The following is a 24,837-nucleotide window of genomic DNA, read 5'->3' as shown; positions in this document are numbered from 1 at the left end:
GCCGAAATCAAGAGTCAGGCGCTTAAGCGACTGAGCCACCCAGGCGCCCCTTACTTCAGGCACTTTTGCCAATTTCCTAACTCTCAGAAGTTGGACTGACACATGCTGTAATGTTTTTGAGCAAGGTTTGGAGGGGGAAATGTGTAGGGCATGCACAAGAGGCACAGAGAGCGAGGAGTCCCTGGATGCACAGCGGTGGCAACATTGCTACAGTTGGGGCTACCCATGGGTGAGCAGAGGACAGGAGGTCAGAATGGTAGGCACGTGCTCATGGAGGGCCTTAAATGCCAAGATAAAAGCTTGAACTTTATTAGACATAGTGACACTAACAGTTAGTGCTTATTGGATTCTTAGCCTATGCGCTAAGCAGTATACACGAACTGCCTCATTTTAGTTCTCTCAACAACTCTCCAGGTACTATTATTATCTCCAGATTACAGATGAAAAACTGAGTCACAGAGGTAAAGAAACTTCCCTGGGTCCCACAGTTGCGTGAAAACATTTTTACATGGAGTTGTGTCCTAGAAATCTGGCAGCCTTGAGTCAGATGAATTGCAGAGAGGAGAGACCCCAAATAGTTATTGTAAGAGAATCACCAGAGAATGGTACCAAAAGCCTGAAGTAGAACGGTAGCAGGGGGAATGGGAAGAAAGGAATGAATGCAAATACTGAGTGGATGTGCAGGGCGGTGGCAGAGAAGAAGATTTCACAGATGCCTCCTAGCTACTGAGATTAGATGTCCTGGAGGTCTGTTATTAGAAGAGGCTGAGCCAGGGAGAGACAGATTTGGTGTAGAGGATGTTGAGCTCAGTTTTGGGGTACAGTGAATGTCTAAGGACCCCCAGGAAGGTTACCTCACAAGCACTGAAAATTAGCAATTTGATCTGGGAAAAAATAAAGAGTTGGTGTTACAAATCCGTAAAGGCGTTGCACCAAGGTATTAGTCGCAACAGTGGGAGTAAAGGTAGAATAAAGATAGATGATGGATGATTAGATAGATAGATAGATAAATAGATAGATGAAGGAAGGAAGGAAGGAAGGAAGGAAGGAAGGAAGGAAGGAAGGAAGGAAGGAGTAGACAATGGTGCCTAGTGAACACCCACAGTTAGGAGAAGAAAGGGGAGCCCATGGAGGAACAGATCAGAGGCGGCAGATCCAGACAGGTACCTTGTTAGGAAAATGAAGAGATGAGAGTTTCCAAAAGTCAAATGCTGAAAAGCCCACAGCCAATTATAACTAAAAAAGACAGGAATTTGGAAATAAGGAATCCTGATGATCATTTCAGAGAATGATCAGAGTTTAAGAAACCCTTAAACTCTGCACATGGGGGAACAAATGGGTACATTACCAGAGGCCAAATTGGCAATATGGATCAGAAGAGTTAATACCACATATCTGGAAATTATACTTCTAGAAATTTATATAGAAAAGGAATACTCCTAGAGATGCAATAAGATACAGCTATGAGGCTGTTGGTCACTATTTTGTTTAAAATCCTGAAAATTTGTCAACAGCACAAACAATGGGGAATATTTAATGGGTACAAAGAGGATTGTAGTTGGTTATAAAGAAGCAGGTTACAACACTGCGTATGTTTCTCCCACCCCCATTCCCCACCTTTTAAAGGAAGGCAATATATAGAGAAATATGGAAGAATATACTGCAAGAATTTCATGATGGTTTTTTCTAGGTGGTAGGATATGATAATTATAAGATCTCTGTTTTCCCTTTCTGCACACCCATTTACCCTCCCTCCCTCCTTTGGATTACCTATATCTACTATAACAACTCTGTCCAATAGAAATATAATGGGAGCCACATATGTAATTTTAAACATCCTAGTAACTACATTTAAAAAGTAAAAAGAAACAGATAAAATAATAATATATTTTCTTTAACCCCAATGTGTCAGTGTCATCATTATAACATGAAACCAACACAGAAAATATTAATGATATCTTAGATTTTTCAAAACACTCAGCCTTCCAAACCTGGTATGTATTTTACATTTACAGAATATTTCAATTTGGACCATCCACATTTTAAGCACCCGATGGCCACATGGCTTCCGTATTAGATAGCAAAGCTGTATAAAATTAACAGCTAACGTTTATCAAGTGCTTACTATGTGCTAGGAACACTGATGTAAGCCCATTGGGTGGGGATTATAACTCGTTCAACAACACAAAAACTCCTTAAGGTTGTTAGGATTGTTATTGCCTCCGTAAGCATATGTTGCTATTGTCATAACACCGTGGTAAAAGTTTGGGAGCTTTGCACGCCATTTCCCTAATGGGATGGGGGTGGAAGCCAGGTTGCAAAGGCTTATTGAGTCGAAGGGAACTGAGGCAGATGCAGAGAGACTAAAACTTACTCAAAAAGTTTGGTGGTGAAGAAAAGTTAGCAGAAACTAGAGGACGGAAGGCTTTTTGTGGGACAGGGAGACCCAAAGGCAAACTAAGCTAAAGAGGAGGGAGGAGGATGAAAGGTAAAAGAGAAATGGCTGGGGATGTTGTTAGACCAAGTACTCCACAAGAGTGAGGGCTCTGTTGGATAAACACTGCCTGGCCTGTGCTGGGGGGGGGGGGGGGCTGTGATGGACACCATCACTTCCCAGCTGAGGGTGGAGGTGGGAGTGTAGCCTGGGAGGTGGGGGGGGGGCAGATCCTGGTAACTCCCTCCTGCAGGTGAATGCCAGGACAGAGTGGAGGCGGTGCTTCCCTGGGGGGAGTTGAACTGAGTGGTGAAGAATGAAAGTTACCCAGCAAAGCAGCAAAAAATGGACGGGATATAGACTTGAAAAATACTTGACTATAAGACCAGGTGACTGGATGAAAAGAAAGATGAGAGAGTGAGGATCTGAGTTCCCAAGCTTCCGGCATGGCCAAGGGCAGAGATAGTAACATCTACTGAGTGGCTGTCTGGAGTCACACATTGGTCCTGTGCACCACATACTAATCTCATTCATCCTCACAGAGGTCCCATATAGTGCTTCCCATTCTGCAGATGTGCAAACCGAAGCAAGATTATTGGCCCCAGTTCTCACCATCAGTAAGTGGAAAAGTCAGAATCGGAGCCCAGGTTGTTCCAGAGATGGAAGGAAGGAGGAGACAAATTGATGAGGGCCCAGAGGTAGGATGGGTGGTCCAAGGGGCTGGGCAGGCAGGTGTGGAATGAAAGGTAAGCAGACATATGGGATGGTAGGGCCCTCTGGCCTGAGGAAGGCACCGATCAGTCTTTGGACAGAACTCTGCAACTGGGGAGGGACGACAGGCAGGTGGAAGGGAAGGGCTGGGGAACAGAGGTGGGAGAGGGGGTAGGAGGTTTGGTTTAAGGTGGACTGCTGTCCACTGGTGGAGAGAGGAGGCATTTATGTGGGAGAACTTGGCAGAGACTGGGCAGGTGAGAAGGCACAGCAAGAGACAGGGGCCAGGCGGAGAGCATTGTTACTCCAGAACACAGAGGCAGAACACAGAGGCAAGCTTAGAGACCCCCTGAGGGTGACAAGTTCTTCTCTTCACCTACTGCAGAAAAAGCGACAGTAGAGGAAGAGGCCCTAAGAGGAGCAGAAATAGAGGAAACCAGGTTAGGGATAAATATCCACAAAGGTAGGGGAAGGATGGAGGGAAATTAGAGAATTACCAGAGAGGAAAGCCAGAGAAAGGAGGCTTGGAACAGGGAAACGGGAGGGAAGGTGAAGATAGAACTGCCATCATCCAGCACACCCAGCCCACCAACAACCCATCCCTAACCCAGAGAACGCCTGTCTTGGGAGTTAGCTGCAGCAGCAGGGTGGGGACGGAATGGGAGTGAAACCCGAGCCAGATCACTGACCTGTCCCAGCTCAATGGAGACTGCGACCAGACTCAAGTCACTGGTCCTGTGCAGTCTGTTTCTTCATCCGAAATATGGGGTTCATGACAGACAGCTAGATGTCAAAGGACTTCGCAAGCACCAGGTCCACAAGGGAAGGTGTTATTATAAGGCCTATCAAGTTAATAACAACAGGTATCCTCAGAACCATGCAGATGACAATAGATGTGGCCAGTGTAGATGCCAAGTCTAGAAATGAATGGCCCGGTAGATTCCAAGCTCCTCTACCTGCCCAGTGTAGCGAGTTCGCGGCCAATATCCAGCCTCACGTTGGGGTAGGAGGCGAGGGCCTGCGGTTAGACAGATGGGGTTCGTCTCTGGCCAGGGGCGCAAGGCCCGCAGCAGGGTTAAACTTGCTCCGGCTCCTGTCTTCTCCGTGGCAGCCCCCTGTCGCCGCAGAGCACAGGCCCAGGCAATGCTTATCCAACTGAACCCGCGTCCCCGCGGGGATCTTGCTCCAACAAAATACCCAGTCATCTCCTTCTATCTAAAGCGAAAATCCCTTCGTTCCGTGCCCTTGCCCAGCTCCGCACACTTGCCCCCTTAGTGGTGTGGCCTGCTCAGGTCGCCGCTCGGCCCGGCTGAGCTTCCCCTTTTTCAGGACTGAAGCTGGGGCAAAGGAGGAGGGGGAAGAAATAAATGAAAAGTCGGGGTGGAGGGTGGAGCAGCGAGACAGGGAGGGGGATAGACAGCCTGAGACATAAACGGGAGAGAGACAGAGAGACCTGTACAGAGCCAAAAAGATCCGGAGAGGTCGCAAAAGAGGCACTGGCGCTCGCCACGGATTCGTTAAGGATTCCTTCCGCAGGCATTTCTGATGAGGCTCCGCCGCGCTCGGCCCGGGGCTGCCCGGGACGCGAAGGGCTGCAGGGTGCGGTCGCCTCGCCTCACCTCCCCCCTCTCGCCGCCCCCTCCCCACCTCGCCCAAGGGGGCCGGAACGGCGTCGGCGCGCGGGGGCTTTTCGGCGCAGTCGACTGGAAAATAGACTTTAACCCGCTTTGTGGCGACAGGGGCGCCCGAAGCGCTCTCCCGGACCGGGGCTCCCGGCGCTCAGGCGGGCCACTCCCAAGACCCGGCCTGGAGTCCCTGCAGAGTCACGCGGCACGCGGAACCCCTGGCCTCGGGGCGCCGGCAAGGCCTAGGCCGGATCTGCGCACCCGGCCACAGCCGGGCCGCCCCGACAGACCCCGGCGACGGCGAGGAAGCGAAACGCGCTGCGGTCCCCTCCTTGCAGTGCTCTGGCAGGGTCCGGGTCCCAGCCTCCCCACCACCGCCCAGCGCCCTCCTAGGCCTCCGTGCGGTGTTTCCTGCGGCCTGGAAGGCCCGGGTGAAAAAGTTTGCTGAGTACTGGTTCTCTTCACCCTCTCACCCCCAGGGAATTATTGCAAGAAATGGAAACCTGACGGAGCAGAGTCGTCCGCTGCTCCGCGGTCGCAGGTGGAAGGTGAGGGTCAGGGGAGGCCAGGCGGCCGCTGCGTTCCCGGGATGGCTGGGATGCATTCTTGGAGACAGGGTCGACTGCTCGGCGAGCTTCAAGTTAAGGCTCGAGGCCCTGGCCTGGCCCGCCTGCACCTGAGCCCCACGACCAGAGAAGGCGAGAAAAGCAGATCGTCCTCTGCTGAGGCCCGCCGTCCCGGTGCGAGCAGACCGCGGTGGCTGTGGCTGGGCCAAGGAGGTGCTTCCGAACACGGATTTGCTGCTTGAGGTCTGCAAAGTGACCACTCCGGTGGCTCTTCTCGCGCTGTCCCCGGCCTGGCCCCTGGGTGAAAAGAACTGGGCGTCCCCTTTCTGGAGCCGTCTCCCATAACACTCAGAAAACGCGAAACCTCACGAACGAGGGCGCGGCTTTCAGACCCGCGTCCCAAGAGACAGATGGTGGGTGAGCGGGAGGGTCCTGGAGGCCAGGGAGCTTGTTCTCGGAGAACCTATTTGTTGGGCAAAACCCACCCACCCTCCACTCGGATCCAAGTTGCCTGAGAACTGAAACGACATCCCAGGATGAATTGGAGGGGGTTCAACTGAGTTACACATCGGGAAGTGGGGCTGGAGATTTTCCCAAGCCCCAAGGCCCCTCGGACGCCTTCTTCGGCTCTCGCGTGGGCTGAGGTGGTTGGAGCGGTCGCCAGACTCAGCTACAGGGCAGAGACGCGAGGAGAAGCTTGTGGCAAGGGGCGGATGAGGGGTGGGGGGGAGGCCTAGATCGCCCAGCAAAGGCTCCAGTCCGCTTTTTGCCTCCGACTGCTGGCTCCTTCCCCACCCGCCGTCCCTCGCCCCGCCCCGCCCCGCCCCCCACCTTGGGGCAGGTGAGCGGCGGCCAATGGGCGAGCGCGGGGCAGGTGCCGGCTAACTCGCGCCTCGCAGAGCAGCGGCCGAGGCTGAGCTGGGCAGTGCTGGGAAGACCAGGGGCGGGCGTCGGTCCTGGCTGGACTCGGGAGGGAGGGGGCCGGGCTCAGCCCCCAGGCCGTAGAGGCAGCTCGTAGCCTCGCACGGAACCCGCGCCAGTGCCTGCGCCGGGAGCTGCCCGCTCGGCCCCAGAGGCCGGCGCGCCTAGCTGCGCGCCGTGGCCCGACTCCGCGTTCGCTCGCTCGCACGCCCCTCGCCTCACAGCGCCTGGCTCGCCGGCCGGGTCTGAGCGCGGGCGGGCGGGCGGGGGAGGTGAGGGGTGCTGGTGTGTGTGCATGTGCCTGGCTGGGTGCACACCCCGCACGGCGGCGGCGCCAGGACGCGGAGCGCTCCCCAGAGCCCAGCTGCCTCGCTCGGCTCTGGCGACCGCGACCATGTTCCAGCCCACAGCCAAACGCGGCTTTACCATCGAGTCCTTGGTAGCCAAGGACGGCGGCACCGGCGGGGGCACTGGCGGCGGGGGCGCCGGCTCCCATCCCCTGGCGGCGGCCGCCTCGGAGGAGCCACTCCGGCCCACGGCGCTCAATTACCCTCACCCCGGCGCGGCCGAGGCGGCCTTCGTGAGCGGCTTCCCCGCTGCCGCCGCCGCCGCCGCCGCCGCGGGCGCCGGCCGCTCGCTCTACGGTGGGCCCGAGCTTGTGTTCCCCGAGGCCATGAACCACCCCGCGCTGACCGTGCACCCGGCGCACCAGCTGGGCGCCTCCCCGCTGCAGCCCCCGCACTCCTTCTTCGGCGCCCAGCACCGGGACCCTCTGCACTTCTACCCCTGGGTCCTGCGGAACCGCTTCTTCGGCCACCGCTTCCAGGGTGAGTGCCCATGCTGTGCCCGCTTAGGCGGCCGGCCAGCGCCCACGCTGCGGTTGCGCGGGGGAGGCTCGGGGGCGCGCGGGGCTGTTCAGAAGTTGTTGAAAGAAGGCTGTGGGTCGGCAGAGGCCGATTCCCGAATGTGGAAGAGCCGCGGCGGATCCATTCGCGCTACCGCGGTGTTGGGTTCCCTTCCAGAGAGCCAGGTTGGGACCTCCAGGCTTTCCCAGAAACGGTGCCGGTCCGGACGCCAAGCCCGGGCGCATCCTTGGAGCCTCTCCTGATCCTCCCCGCGGCCTGCCAGAATCCCTCCCGGCCGAGCCAGTCGCAGTGCAGTGAGCGCAGCGCTCACGGTTCTCCCTCCGCCCCAGCTGGACCTGGGACCATACTTCGCTTACACATCCACCACCAACTCCCAGATATCCGCCCTCGCTGGCGCGTCGGAGCAGGGCAAAGTCTACCCGCGTGTCCCGGGTCTGTGGAAAGAAGGGGCAGCAGGGAGGGCAAACTGGAGAGTTAATGTTCAGTGTGGAGTGTTCCACTGTCTTGGGGTGTTTCTCAGCAACCTCGACCCGACTTCTCCAAGTTACAAGTGCCTCTCAGACGCAGGGTCGGGAAGGTTTGCAACAGCAACCGGCTTCGTCCGCCCTGCGCGGACTCTGGGAGCCCGCCCGGCTGCTGGGGGACCGACGGCAGTCCTCCCAGGCAGGGGGCGGGGGCAGAGGACTTTTAAGGTCATAGGCAGGCTGTTCTCCCATCTCTGCACTGGGCAGTGGGTTTGCTAATGAAGATACCCCACTGGCCTTACACACGCACACACACGTTTCAATTATCTGACTTTTCCGAAGGAAATAGAGTTGCATTTGTTGGAGTTCGTTTTCTTCCTTGAATTTGTTAAAGTTTGTTTCTCTTTTCTTGTCTTTTTTTTTTTTTTTAAGAATGGCCTTAATTTGTGAAGTAATTGCTTTAGTTTCCAGTTTTATTTTGTTAGTGTGGACGGGACTGGACCTCAGCCTTGTGAGGTTCTATGACTCAGAGCTAGGTAACCCGGCTTTTAGTGAAACAAATGAAAAGGATATGGCTAGAGAGAGCTTCGGCTACCAACCTAATCTGACGATAAACCGCGGTCTACACAAAGTAAACCAGATGCTTGGTGCCATTATTTAGGTAACAGAAGAAAAATGATCTTTTGAAGCTTTGACTATAGGTGCTTCACTGTTTCACCGAGAGCCGCTTTCCCGGTCCTGCTTTGTCAATTTGCTTAGTCCCATCTGACCAGTAGATATTGACCCAGCAGATCCCACAAAATAAAAGAATGTAATTACTTGAACAAGAATTTTTGTGGGCAGACTTGTCCCCCTGGGATTTCAAAGATTTGCCCAAAAAAAATTGGGGGAAAAAAAAAAAAAAAAAAAAAGCCTATGGTGTCAGCCGCTTTGGGCATGAAACTTGTCAATTACAATCATTGTTTACTGCTATAAATGAAGTTTTATTCAAAACTGAGTAAACCACTTCGGTACTCCGTGGGGCCTGGCCTGGGTCTCAAAACCTGGCACCCATGGGCCGATCTGAGAGACGCGGCTGCTCTTGAACCGTCGGAACGGGGCACAAGGGGCCCGTGGTTAGAAGGATGGTGCAGAGACAGGGACTCAGAGGAGAGGGCAGAACCGATCCTAAGCCCTGTGGTCTCTGTTCATCCGATGGTCTCTGCAGCTGTGCCCTTGGCTTCGGACCCGGGGCCCCACACCCTCCGCTCTGCCTTTCCCGCCTCTAGCCTCGTCCCCGCGGGCGCGGCGCGCTGAGGGCCGGGGGCACCTCGCGACAGATCCAGCTCTGAGCATTCCCAGCCAAGCGAGGCCAGATGAATTCTCCGAAAAACCTTCTCAGAAATTGCCGCCGCTCCCTGAGCCATCAGTCCCGGCGGGCACGTTGTCGAGTTGCAAAAACGGTTGGATTTTTCTCTCAAGAACCGTGTCTGGACGCGGAGATGGAGCCATGCGTGGCCGAATTTTTGAACTCGGAAATCCGTTGGACACTGAAGGACTTTTCGGACGCTGACACGTTTCGGCTTTGGGTCCGGTCTTCATCGCTGCAGCCCGGTGCGCGCCCCGGCGGCTGTGAGCCTTGCGGTCCCAACGGGGCCTTGGGGCTGCGGGCAGAGCCGTCCCAGGCCCTCCGGCGCCGCGTTTTCTAGAGAACCGGGTCTCTGCGATGCTCATTTCAGCCCCGTTTTAATGCAAGAAACGAAACCCTACACGAACGAAAAGGAACATGTCTGCACTCGGTGCGCAGCGCTCTCGGGCAGCACGGGCCCGCGCGCAGGCAAGCAGCTTTTCCGGCAGAGCCAGGAGGTGGAAGAGGCAGAGCCCACGCGGGATGTCTGGATCAGGCGTCAGGATCCTGAAGCCGGTGGCCTTCGAGGCCTAAAGGGGAGGAGCCGGCGGAGACGCGGAGTTGGCCGCACTTCGGTGTTATTACCCGGACTCAGGAACTTTCCAGGCCAAGAACAGCGTCAGGAGGGGGCCTGGGAAGCCCCAACCCACTGGGACCGGCGTTTGCAATGGGCCGGTGCATCAAAGGGCGCCTTTGTTCCGGCAGGAGGAGGGGGAATGGGGTTATCTCCGCAGTTTGGCCGGCCTCTCCTTCTTGTTGCCCCGGGCTCCTCCGCCCAGCCAGCCACCCAGAACCCCGGGCCGGCCCGGAGCTCTCCGGAAGAGAGTGCAGCGTCTGCCTGGGCACTTCGGATCCCTAGCTCCCACCTTCAGCCACCTCACTCCTGGGAGTCTCTATTGCCAGTCATTGCCTTGGAGGGGTCTGAAGTGAGAGGCCGGAGCAAAATGGGCTGGGGTTCAGTTCCTCCTGGCTCCAAGGAAGGCTAACTCAGCCCCTCTCCACTTTTCCACCTATCCTTGTCTGAAACTGACAGCCCACTCCCACAGGCCAGAACTACTGCATGGAAACAGGCCACACTGCACCCCAGCCCCAAGCTTGTTCTGTTCTTGTGGTCCAGTTAGGGGGAACTGAAGCTGTGGTTGGGACTGTTGAGGCCCCCTACCCATAATGAGACGGTACCAGGCACATAGGCACCTAAGGCATCACTGTCCTTACAGAAACATAGAGCTATTGATCAGTTTCTCAGGATGGTTAGTTTTGCACTAAACCACCTCTTTCTTATAGGGAAAGGCCTGGCTTCTTTTGAAATCCAATCTGTCATCACTTTTCAGCATCTTGAGTAATTTTCCTGCCCCTTGCTTCTTCGAGGTTGGGTCAGAAGGACCCCCGTGCTTCTGCACATACAGAATACTATACATATGCTATCTGCCCCCAACAGAACATTACAATAAACCAAGCAACCCAGCTTTTCCTAAAATAGCCAGACTTGAGGCAAAGGGACATGCGTATGTCAGGAGAGAGAAGCTTGTTGCTTCCGTCTTCCACTTTGGGTTTATAAAGACAAAGACAGAGAACTTCACCGCACAAGTGACCCACACACACTCCCAGAATTACAAAACAGCCATCAAGTCATACACACTGAGGCAGACTGTAGTTCTGCTTTCTCAGCCACAGACTGCCCTAGGCACCCCTGCACCCCATTCGCTCCCACCTACAGGGTCTCTCCAGGCTGCCGCGTCACTTTTCACTAGCCTGGGTCAGTTGAGCTGCTGAGGCCAAACCCTGTGAACTCTGGGATGATCAAGGCCTTTTCCCTCTCCAGATCACTTGTCCAGAGGAAAAACCACTGTTGGGACTTCACCCAGGCTCAGAACAATGCTGTGTTTTGAAGCAACTTAATATCAACAAGAAGTATTTGCTTCCCACTCACCTCTCCCACCTTTCCCTGGCCTAATCACACTGGTACCCACTTAAGACTTTAATTCTTATTTCTACTTGGATCAGTCTCCTCCTTTCTCTCCTCATTATTCCTCTCTTCCAGACCATCTCCCCTGATCATCTGTCCCCTCCACCACTACCAGTTAAACTGCCTTCCGTCAGGCCTAACAGCCCTCCTCGGCCTGCTGCCACCTTGAAGGGCCCACTGGGCAGGCTGTCCCCCTCCATCCCCCCTATGATGTGATCCCACTCCCTTTTGTAGCTGCACAGATCCAGCCACTTGAAATGGATAAGTGATTGTCAGGGGACTTTATCTCCCCTCTAGCAATCTTGTTCCACAGAAAAACCTCAGCAATAAAGTTCACCTGTGTAGGTGTCCAAACTCCAAGGACCCAAGTCCTCCAAAGAAAGTAATGCCAATCAGTATCCGCCAGCAGAGGGACATGAACAGTTACCTGGAGAGTTTTAGCAACAACATCTCAATTATATGACCTTACTTCACTTACAGAAGTGTTTCCAGAGATGGGAGATCTCAACGGAGATCCAAACAATTATCTTAAACAAAACAACAGGTCAAATTGGGTAAAACCAGTGGCCATTTCTGAAGAAATTAATTGGATCAGTCAAATCTCAACAGCTAACTGTGTGAAAACATTCCATCTAGGGCTCTGCATTGTCAGTGGGTCAGGGGGACTGTTATGTGCCACTGCATGAGATCCATGGGTGGTGTAAGGGCCTGTTTCAAGCCTGTTAGCATGTGCAACCAAGCCAGAGATTGTGTGAAGGCCTAGTGGGGGGTTTATTGAGACTGAAGCTGTGGGTGGAAGCTTATTTTGGCTTCTGTAGTTCCTGACCTAACCACCCGGCCTCATTGAACCCAGTGTCAGCCCCTCCTCCTGCAGGTAGGAGCTGAGTTCCCATGATGGCCAACATTTGCCAAGGGACAATCACACTCTTTGAAAATCCTGTATGGTAGATGGGAGAAAAAGACAGTAGGGAGGCTGGAGCATATATTTACACACGCCCATGCAGAAACCAATATATCTATATCTATATATATTAGAGAGAAAGATGACATCTAGATATTTATACACGTGTTTCTTCAGCACGGGACTATTCAGGGATGAAGCAAGGCCTTTTCCCACGGAGAGCAGTAGGAGTCTCCTGTGGGGAGTGGGCTTTACCAGAAGGCCTGGGGGAAAGAGGTGGGGAAGGGGGAGGAAGAAGCCTGACCTTAGACCTTCAGGAGTTGCTTGGACGTTGACCTAGCTGCTGGCCTATTTTTACCACTTGCAAGGTAGAGCCTGAGCCTGTTGGCAAGAATTTTCAAAGGGCTAGCAGCCTAATCATTTAGCTGCAAGGCTGGTTTAAACAGGTGTGAAAAGAGAGTGCCTTGGGTACCTACCTTCTAGTTCTTGAAAATGTGTTCGGCATGAGGGTGTCACTTTCCTGACATCCAGCCCTGTCTCTACTCTTGGCCTTTCTGAGGGAAATAGGACAGGGCAAAGTGGACAAAGAGAGCTAAGGGACTTTTCCCACCCCATGGCCTCTTCTGCTGCTCCAGGCGCTGTGGATTTGGGCCGGCTGGCGCCTCACTAGGCCTGGGCCCTCCTCCTGGCCCAACGGAGTGATCCGCAGCTCTGCTATTCCACCCCTCCCGCGACTGACAGGGTAGCACTCTGACCCTAACTCTCCCCCCTAGGTGTCGGGGGAGGACAGGGGATTGGACTTTAGGAAGGGGCGGCGAGAGGGAAAGGGAGAAGTGGGGGCGGGGAGTCAAGGATTGGAGAGGGTAGAGAAGCGCCGAGGGCGTTTGCTAGCCGGGCCAGAGGGCCGGGGTTGGCCGGCTCCCGCGGGCGGCCCGGCGGCGGCCCGGCTGCGGCTCACGGCGCCCCTTCTCTCTGTCTGTACCTGCTGTGTTGCCGTCGGCGGCGCGGCCGCAGCGAGCGACGTGCCCCAGGACGGGCTGCTTCTGCACGGCCCCTTCGCTCGCAAGCCCAAGCGGATCCGCACGGCCTTCTCGCCCTCGCAGCTCCTGCGGCTGGAGCGCGCCTTCGAGAAGAACCACTACGTGGTGGGCGCCGAGCGGAAGCAGCTGGCCGGCAGCCTCAGCCTCTCCGAGACGCAGGTAATAACCACCCCGCGGGCCTCCGCGCTCGGCCGGTCAGCCCAGGTGGAGGGGGGGGGAGGACGGGCAGGTGCAGGAGGAGCCCGACTCTCATCCCCGCCTTCTCCGGAGCTCTGTCCCACCCAGTTCCAAAAGCCACCACGGCCTCTACCCCGCGGCCCTCCAGCTAAACCAGTCTTTAGAGCCCCTTCCCTCCCGCTGCGCTTAGCCTCGCGGAGGCCTCAGGACTTCTGTCAAGCACTAAGTACCACCAGGAGGTTGGAATCAAACCACTTCCCCAGTCTGCTCTGCAAGCCCATAGGAGGTGCCAGTTTATCAGGAGGAGGCAGGGCGTGGAGCCCCACGCCCCAGTCACTCCTGAGCTGCCCCGGAGTCCACTGGAGCCGTCTCAGTCCTGTGGTTACTGCAGCCCTTCTCCCGCCACTCTTCCGGGGGTGCTCGCAGTTTTGTGGGATGGCCAGACCTTTCCCACACTGGCTTTGCTGCTTGGGCTTTTCATGGGCAGAGCTGGCGAAGGCGGATGGGGTGTGTGGAGAAAGCCCACGTGTCCTCAGCCTGTAAACATCAGAAGCAAAGGAGATTAGCCAGGAAGGGGCCCGACCCTGCTTGGGGTCCCAGGGTGGCACTGATCTCTGCGCAGACAGGGCTCTCAAAACTGGTAAACGTTTGGGCGCGCAGACAGGGGATGGTGCGAAAGTAGAGTCTGGGAGTCAGGGACTGTGTTCAAACACTGGAAGGGCCGTTGAGCTGGGGAAAGGAACAAACTCCATGGTGTTGGAGGGGTTTTGAACTGGGTGACATTACAGGAGTGTTTTTGTAATGGATAATTAAGAAAAGAAAAATTTTAAGAACTAGATTGGAGTTATAGGGAGGCAGACTTGGGTTTGTTATGTGTAAAGACTTCGCCATAAATAAATGCTGCCTGGAAGCACCGCCCAAGCTCTTGGTCCCTGGGAGTAAGACTTGCTGGAGGGGCTGGCTGGTGCCCTGGAGGCGGATTTCAGGGTCTGAATGGGCCTCGGGAGACCTTACTCCCTTATGTCCCTGACAGCTCCCAGATCTGCAAATGAGAGAGGTATGCTTGCCCGCTTTTTATCCTCCTCTCCCCTTTCCTGCTGGTCTGGCCCCTACTACACCACCGTCAGCATCCCGGATACACCACCCTGGTCCCGGGTCTTGAGGGGGCAGCCTGGGGTCTCCTTGGAGCAGTGAAGATAGGAAGGGGGCTCAGACCCTAACTGCCTCCCAGTTCCCCTGACGGACATCACCCGCCGGTCCTCGCGTCCCATTTTGGCATCTATTGTCTCATCTGTCTGATGCCCCCATTTAATCAATGCATTACTCTGGACTCCACTGCAAGACCCACGCTTTTTCAGATTTGCTAGCTGGGCTGTTCTAACAGCAGAGATAAAGCTTATGATAGAGTTAATTTTTAAAATGTTTTAAAGAAAGATGTTAAAAAAAACAAGTTAAAAAAAATAATACCCCCGTTCCCTCCTGGGAGTGTTTTAAAATTATTGTCTAAAACAAGGTGTCAATTTAAGAATGGTGTTTATAGTTAACATCATTTAAAAAGTATTAGTTATTAATTTTAATTGCATAAGTGTAAGAAAACAAAATGGTTTATAATCCTCCCACCCACAGATTAACACTTGTTGAAATAATGTCATTGCTTTTAAACTTTCAATTTTTTAGCTCAGTGAGAGGATTTTTAATTAACTTTCTTTCACACCAAATCTAGCTGCCTATTTGCTCCTAACAATGCCAGTTAGTAAATGTAATGATTGTTTCTTTCATTTTCATTATGTTCCAAACACATTTAAAACAAAACCCAGATAGACTAATATATCCAGCATCACTATCAAAACTCTTGTGTGTACTCATATTCTATCTATAAGTGAGCTGGTTTTAGCATATGGAACAAGAAACCACAATAGAACTATGGGAGGTTTGAGCCTGAGAAACCTCCTTAGGCTCATCTATTCAGGTGAGGATTCTGGGAAAGAGACACCAACTGGGCAGAGCTCCCTAGGCAGGCAGTTTGGATTTCATTATCTGTGTGACCCTGGGTGAGTTACTCAACTTCTCTGAGCTGTGATGTTCTCATCCAGAAGATAGATTGTTTAAAGATTAAAGTCACCTAATATGAACTCAAATAATATTAATTCTCATCCCCAGTCCTTCCCTTCCCTTTGTTTAAAGTAGTGGATCAGGTTGGTGTTACAGTAAGCCCCAAACCTGGGTTTCCTGACTTAGTCCAGTGTTTCTTCTGCCCCATCCAGTCTCCTTCATCATCAGAGCTTTCTGTCCCTCTGGTACTTATTATTTGGACTTCTGCCATATATTTAATTAATTGTCCATCTTTCAGTATTTATCAGGCAAACTTACCTGTCATTTCCAGCTATCAGCTGTTCATCAAGCGACAGTCTCATCAGTTCCCTGCCATCTATTTCTACTGTCAGTACCTACATTCGTCTCTCAGGGCTCTCCAATCCATCACAGATAGCTGTTTTATATCTAGCCACGCACTTCTGTCTGCTCTCATTAAACTGCCTCTCCATAGCTAGTTAATTTATATATTCTAGTAATTATAATCTTCCTAATAATAGCTCTCATTTACCCAACTGTTGATTATTTCCTTATCATCTGTTCTATCTTCTGTGTATCTACCATCCATCTCAAGCTTCCATCTCTGCAGGTCTAGTTAGCTACTGACAGATGCATGTTCAAATATCTGCTAGTGCTTACCTGTCATGTCATCACCTCTGCCTTTGTCTTCATTCTGGGCCTCAGTCTGCTGTATCTGTAAGATTTGATGAAATCAACTCCGTGGTTCTTTCCAGCCCTGAGTTTCTGGCTCATCTATATTCTACTTCTCTGTGTTTCTATATAATGCTTCCTGCAAGTTCTCAGAGCTCACAGTACATCTCCCATATATCATAATACACATAGGACTTTGCTGTGGTTTAATTATCTATCATGTCCAAATGTCACTCTGTGGACTGGCTAGATCTATTGCACCAAGAAATCTTAAAATACAGATTCCCAGGCCCCATTCAGGAGATTCTCTTAGGAGTTCCAGGATGGGATCCAGGAAATGTTTTTAAAACAGCCCTCTGGGTGATTCTGATGAATAACAGGCCACCTCTGGGAGCCAGAGGTCAAGCCTTCTTGTTTCTCTCTATACCGTAGGGTCCAGCTCAATGACCAGCAAGGCATAGAGGCTTCATAAACATGTATCAAATGAATAGGCGAATTTCTCTTGATTGTACTCATATCCATGTGTTCACTTTATCAGTCATTTCCCTTGCTTTCTGCAGTCACTGACCCCTTTCTGTCCCTCTGTTTTCTATCTTTCCCTTGCATTTTAATCTACCTGATCTCACTTTCTCCACCAGTTCACGGATAAAACTTCTGGGAGAGTTAAGGAAATCAACGTGTGGGTCTTAACCCAGCCAGAGCTCAGGGGTGTATGCATGCTCAAAGCTTTAGTATGGAGTGTTGGCAGGTGGGAAACCTGCGCTTCTTTGTTGGGGGCAGGTTTGTGTGTTTGGTTGAGAGAGGGTGTTTGTACTGGGGTGGCAGTGGATCAATCCAGGAAGTGGAGGGAGTGGTCCTGGGAAAAGGGCTAGTTCTCCCCTCTGGCTCTAATTACTTGCTCCTCACTGCTGTGGTGCAGCCTCAGCGTCTGACCTCGATGACTGAATGAGGCCCATTTAAGCTTCAGTCTGGTGGCACAGACCTGGATTTGGGTCAGATCAGAGCTGTGAGGGCAAGTGAGTGAGTGAGTGTGTGTGTGTGTGTGTGTGTGTGTGTGTGTGTGTGTGTGTAACATGTATGTGCCACAGTGTGGAGCACAGATGAGCAGTGAGATGATACCCAAAGGTCAGGTGATATCATATATACACATGGCACAGACAGCAGCTCGGGTGCTTATGTGCATGTGTGGGGTGACACGTTAGTTTTATGGGGAATGAGAGAAAGCATTTGTTTGCTCCAGGCTGATCAATTGGTCCGTGTCTGCTTTGACCAGTTCAGCAGGTGTTTCTTCACCTTTTCCAGCTTTGAGTTCACTTGAGCTATGAGGGAAAGGAGTGTAGAAATGGAGTCTTTAGCCTTGGAGATTCCTCATTTGGTGGTGGGAGCAAAATGTAAAGTGTGCACACTTATGGGATATGCATAGGGTGAGTGACCGGAGTCCCCTTGAAGTCACACCGTGACTGAGGAAGATAAGGGGAGACCTGTATGGGTGGAAGGCTCCCAGGAGACCTCAGGCCCAGAAGAGTCAGTGGGATGCATAGGATTCTAGGTTGGTGGGAAGGAAGGGGAGGGTTTGAAGTGGGTGAGTTAAGATGGAGTGGGAGCTGACAAGTCTGGCCACCATCTTGGGGCCCAAGAACAGGTGGGGAGGTCTTAGAAGGAAGGAGTGTATAGTTACCCACCTATGGGTTTTTCCCCCAGGAGCATGGTAAGGAGACTTCCTGGGGCCCCTTCCTGCTCTGAAAAGCTCTGTTTTGGGGGGGGGGGACAGATGAGAAGGAAATATCCAAATGACTTGAATTTTAGGGAAAGGTCAAGAGGCCTTTGTTGCTAGCTTATTGTTGGTTCTGAGATGGACTCATCCCTTCTTCAAGTCTTGGCTTTTCTCCAAGAATTTCTGCATCATTCATGTTCCAGGAGTCCAGTGGGAGGTGGGACAGGGCAGGGGAGGTAAGGCAGACTGGAGTGGTTCTCCAGGGCCTGGTCCTGCGGAGGCAGATGAATCTTGATGTCTCTCTGAGAGTGAGGGCAAGCATCCAGGATGGTCGGACAGAGGAGGAGACAGGAAAGCTTAGGAAGAGTTAGGGCTATGGTTGATGGGGAGTCAGAGGTGGCTTCAGTTTGGTGGGGTGAGGGCTGAGCTTCATGACATTGGGCTTGACCCTGTGAGTGAGAGTAGCTCATATGATCAAATAGTAGGAAATGGATCCCCAGTGGAAAAGGCTATTATCTCGATAGGGTGTTCAAACTCCTTGAGGACAAGTATTTGTCTGAAAGTATGCAGGCAGGAGCCACAGACTCTTCCATTTGGGAGGGACTAAAGTTGGGGACTAGTAGAAAAGAAGGGTCCAAATCTGGTTCATTCAAATAGGTTATTCGAAAGTAAAATCTGAAACAATTGGCTGGAGCTGTAGTTGGCTTGTGCGTTAGTTCCTTTGTCCATTCATTTGTTCGTTAATACATACACACCTTCATTCATCAATGCATACATACATCAATCAGTCCTTTAATACATTAATGCATGCATGCATTCCTTCATTTATCCACAGCACTCTCTTCGTCCTGTTTGACTCATGCTGACCCTTGTGCCCCCCAACAATAGGTCTTTCTCCCTCCCCCAGATTCTCCCTAGAAGTGGTTAATCCAATTCACAACATGGAGAATTAAGAATTGACCCTCTTGGGGGAGCCTGGCTGGCTCAGTCGGTAGAGCATGCGATTCTAGATTTTGGGGTTCAGTGTAGAGATTACTTAAATAAATAAAACTTTTAAAAATCTTAAAAAAAATTAAAATAAAAAAGTTGACCCTGTTGTAGAAGTGTCCACTGAACTAAACCCATCTTTCCAGCAATTGCACTTCCCAAACCCATTTTCTGATTAGATCTCAATTCCCTCCACCATTGATTTTCTTCAGCTTTCCATTTCTGACCTAGACACCTCTTTCCAAGAGCAGAGTGCAGGTCACTTCACCTCTGCCCAGCTTGCTGAACAGACTGGAACATGCCCACTGGGACTCTAGAGTAGACTTATACACTGCTTTGATTCTCCGGGTTCTCACAGCCTGATGAGGAGACAGAGGTTCAAGCAAATAAATTAACCCACTGCTGGGGTCACTGTTGCTGCGACAGGGAAAAGTACTAAGGAAGTACAGATGGGCAATAGGGCAGGCCCAGCCTAGGAACATCTGAGCAGGAATTTGAAGGCTAAGGAAGAGTACCCCAGGTGGGTAACTCAGGCAAAAGTGGAGAATCTTGGAAAGATCCGGCTTACCTGAAAAAGAGACATTCAATGGGATGGGGACTTTGGAGATGACAGGGAACCTCTCTGCAAACCCAGGAGACTCAGAGATGGGGGAGGGATTCCTTTAGCCAACATCCCAACTGTGTCTTTGAGGGCTCATGTGCAGATGTTCCGGGGAGGCAGGTGCAGAATAGGCACAGCTCCCCCAGAGCTGGTAGCCTTTCTAGGGCCTCTGTCCTCTAGGGAAAGGGCTCCAGAGGCTGGGTTAGAGAGGTTGATGGGATGTCACTCTTGTCTCATACTACACTCAGAGCCCAGTTCTTCTTCTTTTTCTAAGTAAAAAATAACTATTAACTGTTATCAGTAATGCATTAAAGAAAAGTCAGAAAAGTGGAAAGAAGAAAGAAATGTCACCCTCACTTTAGGTACATTTCCTTCTAGTCTTTTTTTCCCCATGCATAGATTTTATTTTCCATGGTTGTGATCACACTGTGCCCAAACTGCATCCTGCCGTTTTCACTGATATTATGAAGTCAGAAGCATCCCCCTGTTATTACAGTCTTTGTAAACAGCATCTGGTCACTCAGCCTAAGGCTGTTCAGAAGATAGCCAGTCTGCCTAGGGAGAGAGTTTGCATCCCTGTTTCTAAAAATCTGCCTCCTTGACCCCAGTCATTTTCATGGAGAAAATATTCTGAATCACCTTTCATTTGGGTGTGCCAGGAAGCTGGCCCTTGCCTGAAAACATATCCTGCACCTGGGGTTCCACCACTGGAAACTTTCTTTCTTTGGGCCAGTGTTGTGAGGCGAGGGTAGCAGGCTGGGTCCATCCATCCTTCCTGGAAGGAGACTTGGGAGTTGTGTGGGAGGGAGAAGGTGCAGGAAGGGCCCTAGGTCCTGGTGTTGCCCAGGGCTTCCCCGGATTGCCCCATCGCTAGGCTGGGCACACTTAACCCTTAGCCAGCCCCTTGGGCTCTCAGGATTGCTGCCCCAACCCCGCATCCAGGCCTGAGTCACACACAAATGCCTGGCACAGGAGCTCACCCACCTACTGGCTGGTGTAGTGTCAGTGGGCTCCACGATAGGGGGTGGGGACCAGGCTGGCTGCCGCGCAGTTCTGCCACGCAGAACCATCCAGGGCCTAGCCAGCCTGGTACCCAAGGAAAGGTGGTTATGGAATCTAGAAGTCTTGCACCCAGAGCATCTACCATTCTCCCTTGTCTACCTAGGGTGAGACATGCAGGCGACAGGTTTGCACCTTACTCTAGAAATGAGGGAAGAAGATCCTCCTCTTACTCCATCCACCAGGCCAGGCACCTCATCTCTTCCTGTCTCTGGCTGGCTGCCCCCACCCCCAACCAGTGCTCTAAAATCAAGGGGTAGGGCAGACCCTGGGAAGGGTGTGCTCTTAGGGGAAGCCTTGGACTGGGTGAGTTCCACGAAGGGGATAGGGGGTAGTGTCTGAGAAGCATGAAGGTAGAATGTCCTGGGCAAGAAACTGCTCCCCACGCCCAGATGCCAGGCCTGCTTGCTTTTGGCTGCCACTGCCTGGCTTTATGGCTAAGACCTGTGCTTCTCAGCCATTCTCAGGGACTAGGGGTTGGACTGGGTAGTCTTCTGAGGACTGCTCCTGGCCCCACCCAGGGTTCCAGGATCTCCCCTCAGCAGTAACTGCTGCTGCCAAAACCAAGGTGCTCACCATCATTCCACACACATGACTTACCAGTCACCACTGTCATGGACACCACAGATCACCCAGCTGCAGGTGACAGCACCTGCTTGCTTTTTAAATGAGCTGTCATTTTCAGGAAACCATCCATGCCTTGTAACCCTGCCATCTCTGCATCACCTCCCCAGGGACCCTCTGGAGCAAAAGCCCAGGAGGTGCCCTGGAGCTGCAGGGGCCCCCGAAAACATCTCTCCTATGGATGAGGGACTTAAGCCCAGAGAAGGGAAGGAACTTAGCAAAGGATCAGCACCCAGACTCACCTTTACCAGCTCTGAGGATGGGGGTGCTGGCCTGGCTCTGTAAGGCCAAGTAAAGAACTGTATGGTCAGGAGGAGCTGACAGACTGAGCGAGACTTTCTCCACAGTCCCCAAGCACTAAGACTAGTCAGGAAGCTGGGACAACCCTCCTAGATCACGCCCACGAAGATGTTAAAGGCTGTATCCTGGACACTGATCACATGCTGGGGGAGGTGGGAGAAGTGAGGGGTGATTAGAGATGGGACTAAGCCTCTTCGCAGAGGCTTTGCATTGCAGACCTGCTCCTCCCTCTAAGCACCCCGCAACCCATCACAGAAGATAATTGTCCACTGTTTGAACCCTCCCCTTGTCAGGACTCTCAATGCCTGACACAGAAGTGGGGAACCCTCTATGTTTAAAGAGGAGCTTGCCTCTGTCCCCTGTGATTTCTCCCATGTGACCTGTTCCCATATTTGGATAGGCTACAGAGGCCAAGGCTTTGGGGGCAGGAAGTTTAGAGCCCTGCCCCAGGTGGGGCTGCAGACACTGCTATGTCTAAGGAGGATGAGGCCTCATTGGTGGATTTCAGACTACCCTGAGGAGTTGCCACATGAGGGACCAGACTTCCCACCTGTCCAGCTCTACTTCTGATGTGGGATGGGGGTAACTCCACCTGACGTTGCTCACAGGGTCCCCTGGAGAGACTGACCTAGACGGTGTGTGAGTCAGAGCCTTTTGAGTGGCGGGGTCCGTGACCCCAGGCATGCTCTGGCTGTTGTGAGCACTGCTCTTGGTGTGGACATCATCTCCTGGTCACGTAGCCATGTCCGCTCTGCCTCTTTGTGCTGCAAAGAGCATAGGGTGGCCCTGGGAGGTGGGGCCCATATCAGGCCCACAGGGAGCTCATCAGGACTCATGCGATGGCTTTTCATATATTCTCCCACTTACTGTTCATCTCTGCCTCGTGAAGGAGCAGTTATTCTCTCTTCTCTAGAAATGGGTAGGGACCCAGGTCTGCTGGGCTCCAGAGCCTGGGTTCCTCCCTTCTGCCATGCTGTGGCTACAGGATGCTCGGCAGCTCCATGATTGCTCCCTTCCCTCTGTGATAGAGGGATGGGAAAATGGCTCCTCGTGACCCACTGTGTCCTCTCCCTGCCCCACCTCATTCGCATCTGGAAGAGTAGTCTTCTGGACCCAGCAGGTGGCACCTGGCCAGAGGAGAGGACCCTGGTCTTGGTTTCCCCAACTGGCTCCCAGCTCAGCCTGGGTGCTGAGGCCCCAGTACCTGTTCTGGGGGCCTCCTGGGTGTTTCTTACCTCTGCCCCTCCCTCCCTGGCCCAGGTGAAGGTGTGGTTCCAGAACCGGAGGACAAAGTACAAGCGGCAGAAGCTGGAGGAAGAGGGGCCTGAGTCTGAGCAGAAGAAGAAGGGCTCCCACCACATCAACCGGTGGCGCATCGCCACGAAGCAGGCCAACGGGGAGGACATCGATGTCACCTCCAATGACTAGGGGGGGCAGCCACGGATCCATGAGGGCAGAGCGTCTGCTCGCTGCTGGCCAGGCCCCCGGGTGGGCCCAGCTGGACTCTGGCCGCTCCCCCGCCAGGCTTCGGGGAGGCCTCGAGTCACGGCCTCACAGGGCTTGGAGCCTGGGGCTACCACTGCCAGAGGGACAAGAAATGGGCTGGCTGAGGCCTGGGACTGCTCAACCTTCTCCTCGGAGAGCCTGCCTGCCTGGGCGGGCCACCAGCCACTGCAGCCTCCCAGCCATTCTCCATTTCTCTTATCTCCTGTTTGTTTTGATGCGTTTCTGTTTTAATTTATTTTCCAGGCACCCGCTGTAGTTCTTAGTGATCCCCTTGTATCTCCCTTCCCTATGGGAATAATAAAAGTCTCTCTCTTAATGACATGGGCATCCAGCTCCAACCCCAGAGCCTTCGAGCCTGGGTGGCGGATACCGGCTCTGGGGACCAGTGGGGACCAGCAGAGCAAGCTTGTGCAGTGCCTTGGTGGTCTCTACCCTGGTCTCTAGCTCCCAACTGTACAGCAAGAGAAATGGAGGCCAGACATAGGGAAGGACCACTCTGTGTCTTAAGGGAGGCTATGCTTGGGAGTTTCCAAGTTTGTTGAGCGGTGGGAAACAGGCCCATGTGGGTTGTTGGAGAGAGAGAACACGCATACTTCTGCATGCTGAGAGACTGGTGGCTCCTCCAGTTGAGGAGACACTCGAGGAAAAAGGGAGACTTGGGAGCTGAGGGGCGGGGCACCATTCACAGAAGTTGACCATGCTAGCCCCGGGTCCTAGCTTCACCAGGATGCGCACCCGTCCCCGGAGAACTCCTCTGTGTAGATGAAAACTTTCGAGATGGGGCATAAGGCTGAGCCTGTAACCTGTCCCCACGGACACAGGGCCTCCAGCCAGGAGACAGCAAGGAAGGACCCAATAGAGCTCTGTAGTTCACCTGCTCTTCTGCTCATCGACTTGCCTTTCCTACTGTCACACATCAACGTGTCCTTCATCCTTAAAAGCAAGACCTGTATTCCTAACACCTTTCTCTTACAACGTCCAGACCTGTCTCCACTTCTTCACCTCCCGTGAGCTCTCTAACCCAATGCTGATGCTGATGCCATCACCAGTCCCCAGTCACTGCCACCCCTTGGGGCCAAACTCAGCTGCCTCCTGTCTGGCCTCATCTACGCCCTGATCTTCCGGCCATTCCCTCCTTGATTCTCGTACCCCTCCCTGCCTTATTCCAGTACCTCTGACACTTTTACCTCCTGCTTCTCCAAGCCCTCCCCAGTCTCATCCGTGCCTCATCGCCCCTGTCCTCTGCAGGGTCATTCCTTGTTCCACCTGCCTCTTGATTGTGCCCTCTGCCTGGGGCTTCGCATCCATGTCTGGGACTTCTCCTGGCTCCCTGGAATCTCTCCAGCCAACCTCTGCCAAGCTGCAGAGCCACCTAGCCGGCTGCTCGCGTCTGCTGCACTCCAGCCCCCTTGGCACCTTGAACCCAACACATTCACAGCTGACTCATCTCCCCACCTGTTCTCTTCCAGGCTTGCCCACCTTGACAAACGGCCAAGGTTTCTTCTACCTTGGGAAGCAGTGTACATGGCTCCTGGGGGTGTTGGGAGGAGAGGGAAGGGATGGTAGACATAATGAGGTTTATGTGGATTGCCAAGGATGAGGCCGCTTCAAAGGAGGACCTCCATGCTGTGGCTAGGGTTCTCTTCCTTGAGCCCAGACAGGACTGTGTCACATCCTTCCTAAGCCCCCTCCCCTGCCCCACTTCCTTCCCCGGCTTGACCTCTCCTACCTCGCTCCTGGTGCCCTTGGCTTCAGTCTCATCCATGTCACCCCTGTCCCCCAGTGAGCCATGGGTTTTGCCTGTGCTGTGCCTTTACTTATGCTTCTCTAGGCTCCTGGAATGTGTTGGGGGCTTGATTAATGTTGAAGTCAATGTTGAAGACTTGCTGCCTGGGGCCCATGCAGGGATCCAAGCACAGAAGGTCCTTTTGCTGAGGCTGTCAGCATCTCACTTGGGTCCAGTCAATGCTAGAAACCAAAGGGCTTTCTCCCATCTCAGTGCCCCTCTGCACCCCATCGGCCAGGAAACACATTCCTGGCATCTTGAAAGTCCTCACCTTGGGGTGGACACTCTCACTGCCAAGCAGGTGGATAACCTCTGGGGAGCATGTCCACACAGGTGGGGTGAGGGTGAGAAGGGGAGGCATTCTTTTGGCACCAGTGGGGGCAGGGGAATGGGCGAGCTGTTCCTCTCCAGATTCTGTCGCTTGGTGGGGGAGGAGGTACACGAGGATCACAGCAGAGCA

At 53.1% G+C, this 24,837-nt stretch overlaps 1 protein-coding gene across 1 annotated transcript; it reads left to right on the top strand.

Moving 5' to 3' along the window:
* EMX1 (empty spiracles homeobox 1) lies at nucleotides 1-22,910 on the top strand. Its single transcript, XM_040458540.1, has 3 exons — nucleotides 1-7,084; nucleotides 12,856-13,040; nucleotides 22,346-22,910. The coding sequence occupies exons 1-3, from the start codon at nucleotides 6,553-6,555 to the stop codon at nucleotides 22,511-22,513; spliced, it is 885 nt and encodes a 294-aa protein (XP_040314474.1). The 5' UTR covers nucleotides 1-6,552; the 3' UTR covers nucleotides 22,514-22,910.
* The last annotated feature ends 1,927 nt before the right edge of the window (nucleotides 22,911-24,837 follow it).

This window comes from Herpailurus yagouaroundi, unplaced genomic scaffold (genome assembly GCF_014898765.1).
Source record: "Herpailurus yagouaroundi ecotype Mexico unplaced genomic scaffold, PumYag 221, whole genome shotgun sequence".
Taxonomy (NCBI): Eukaryota; Metazoa; Chordata; class Mammalia; order Carnivora; family Felidae; genus Herpailurus; species Herpailurus yagouaroundi.
Note: the sequence above shows the minus strand (reverse complement) of the source record. Positions and strands in the feature narration are given on the sequence as shown.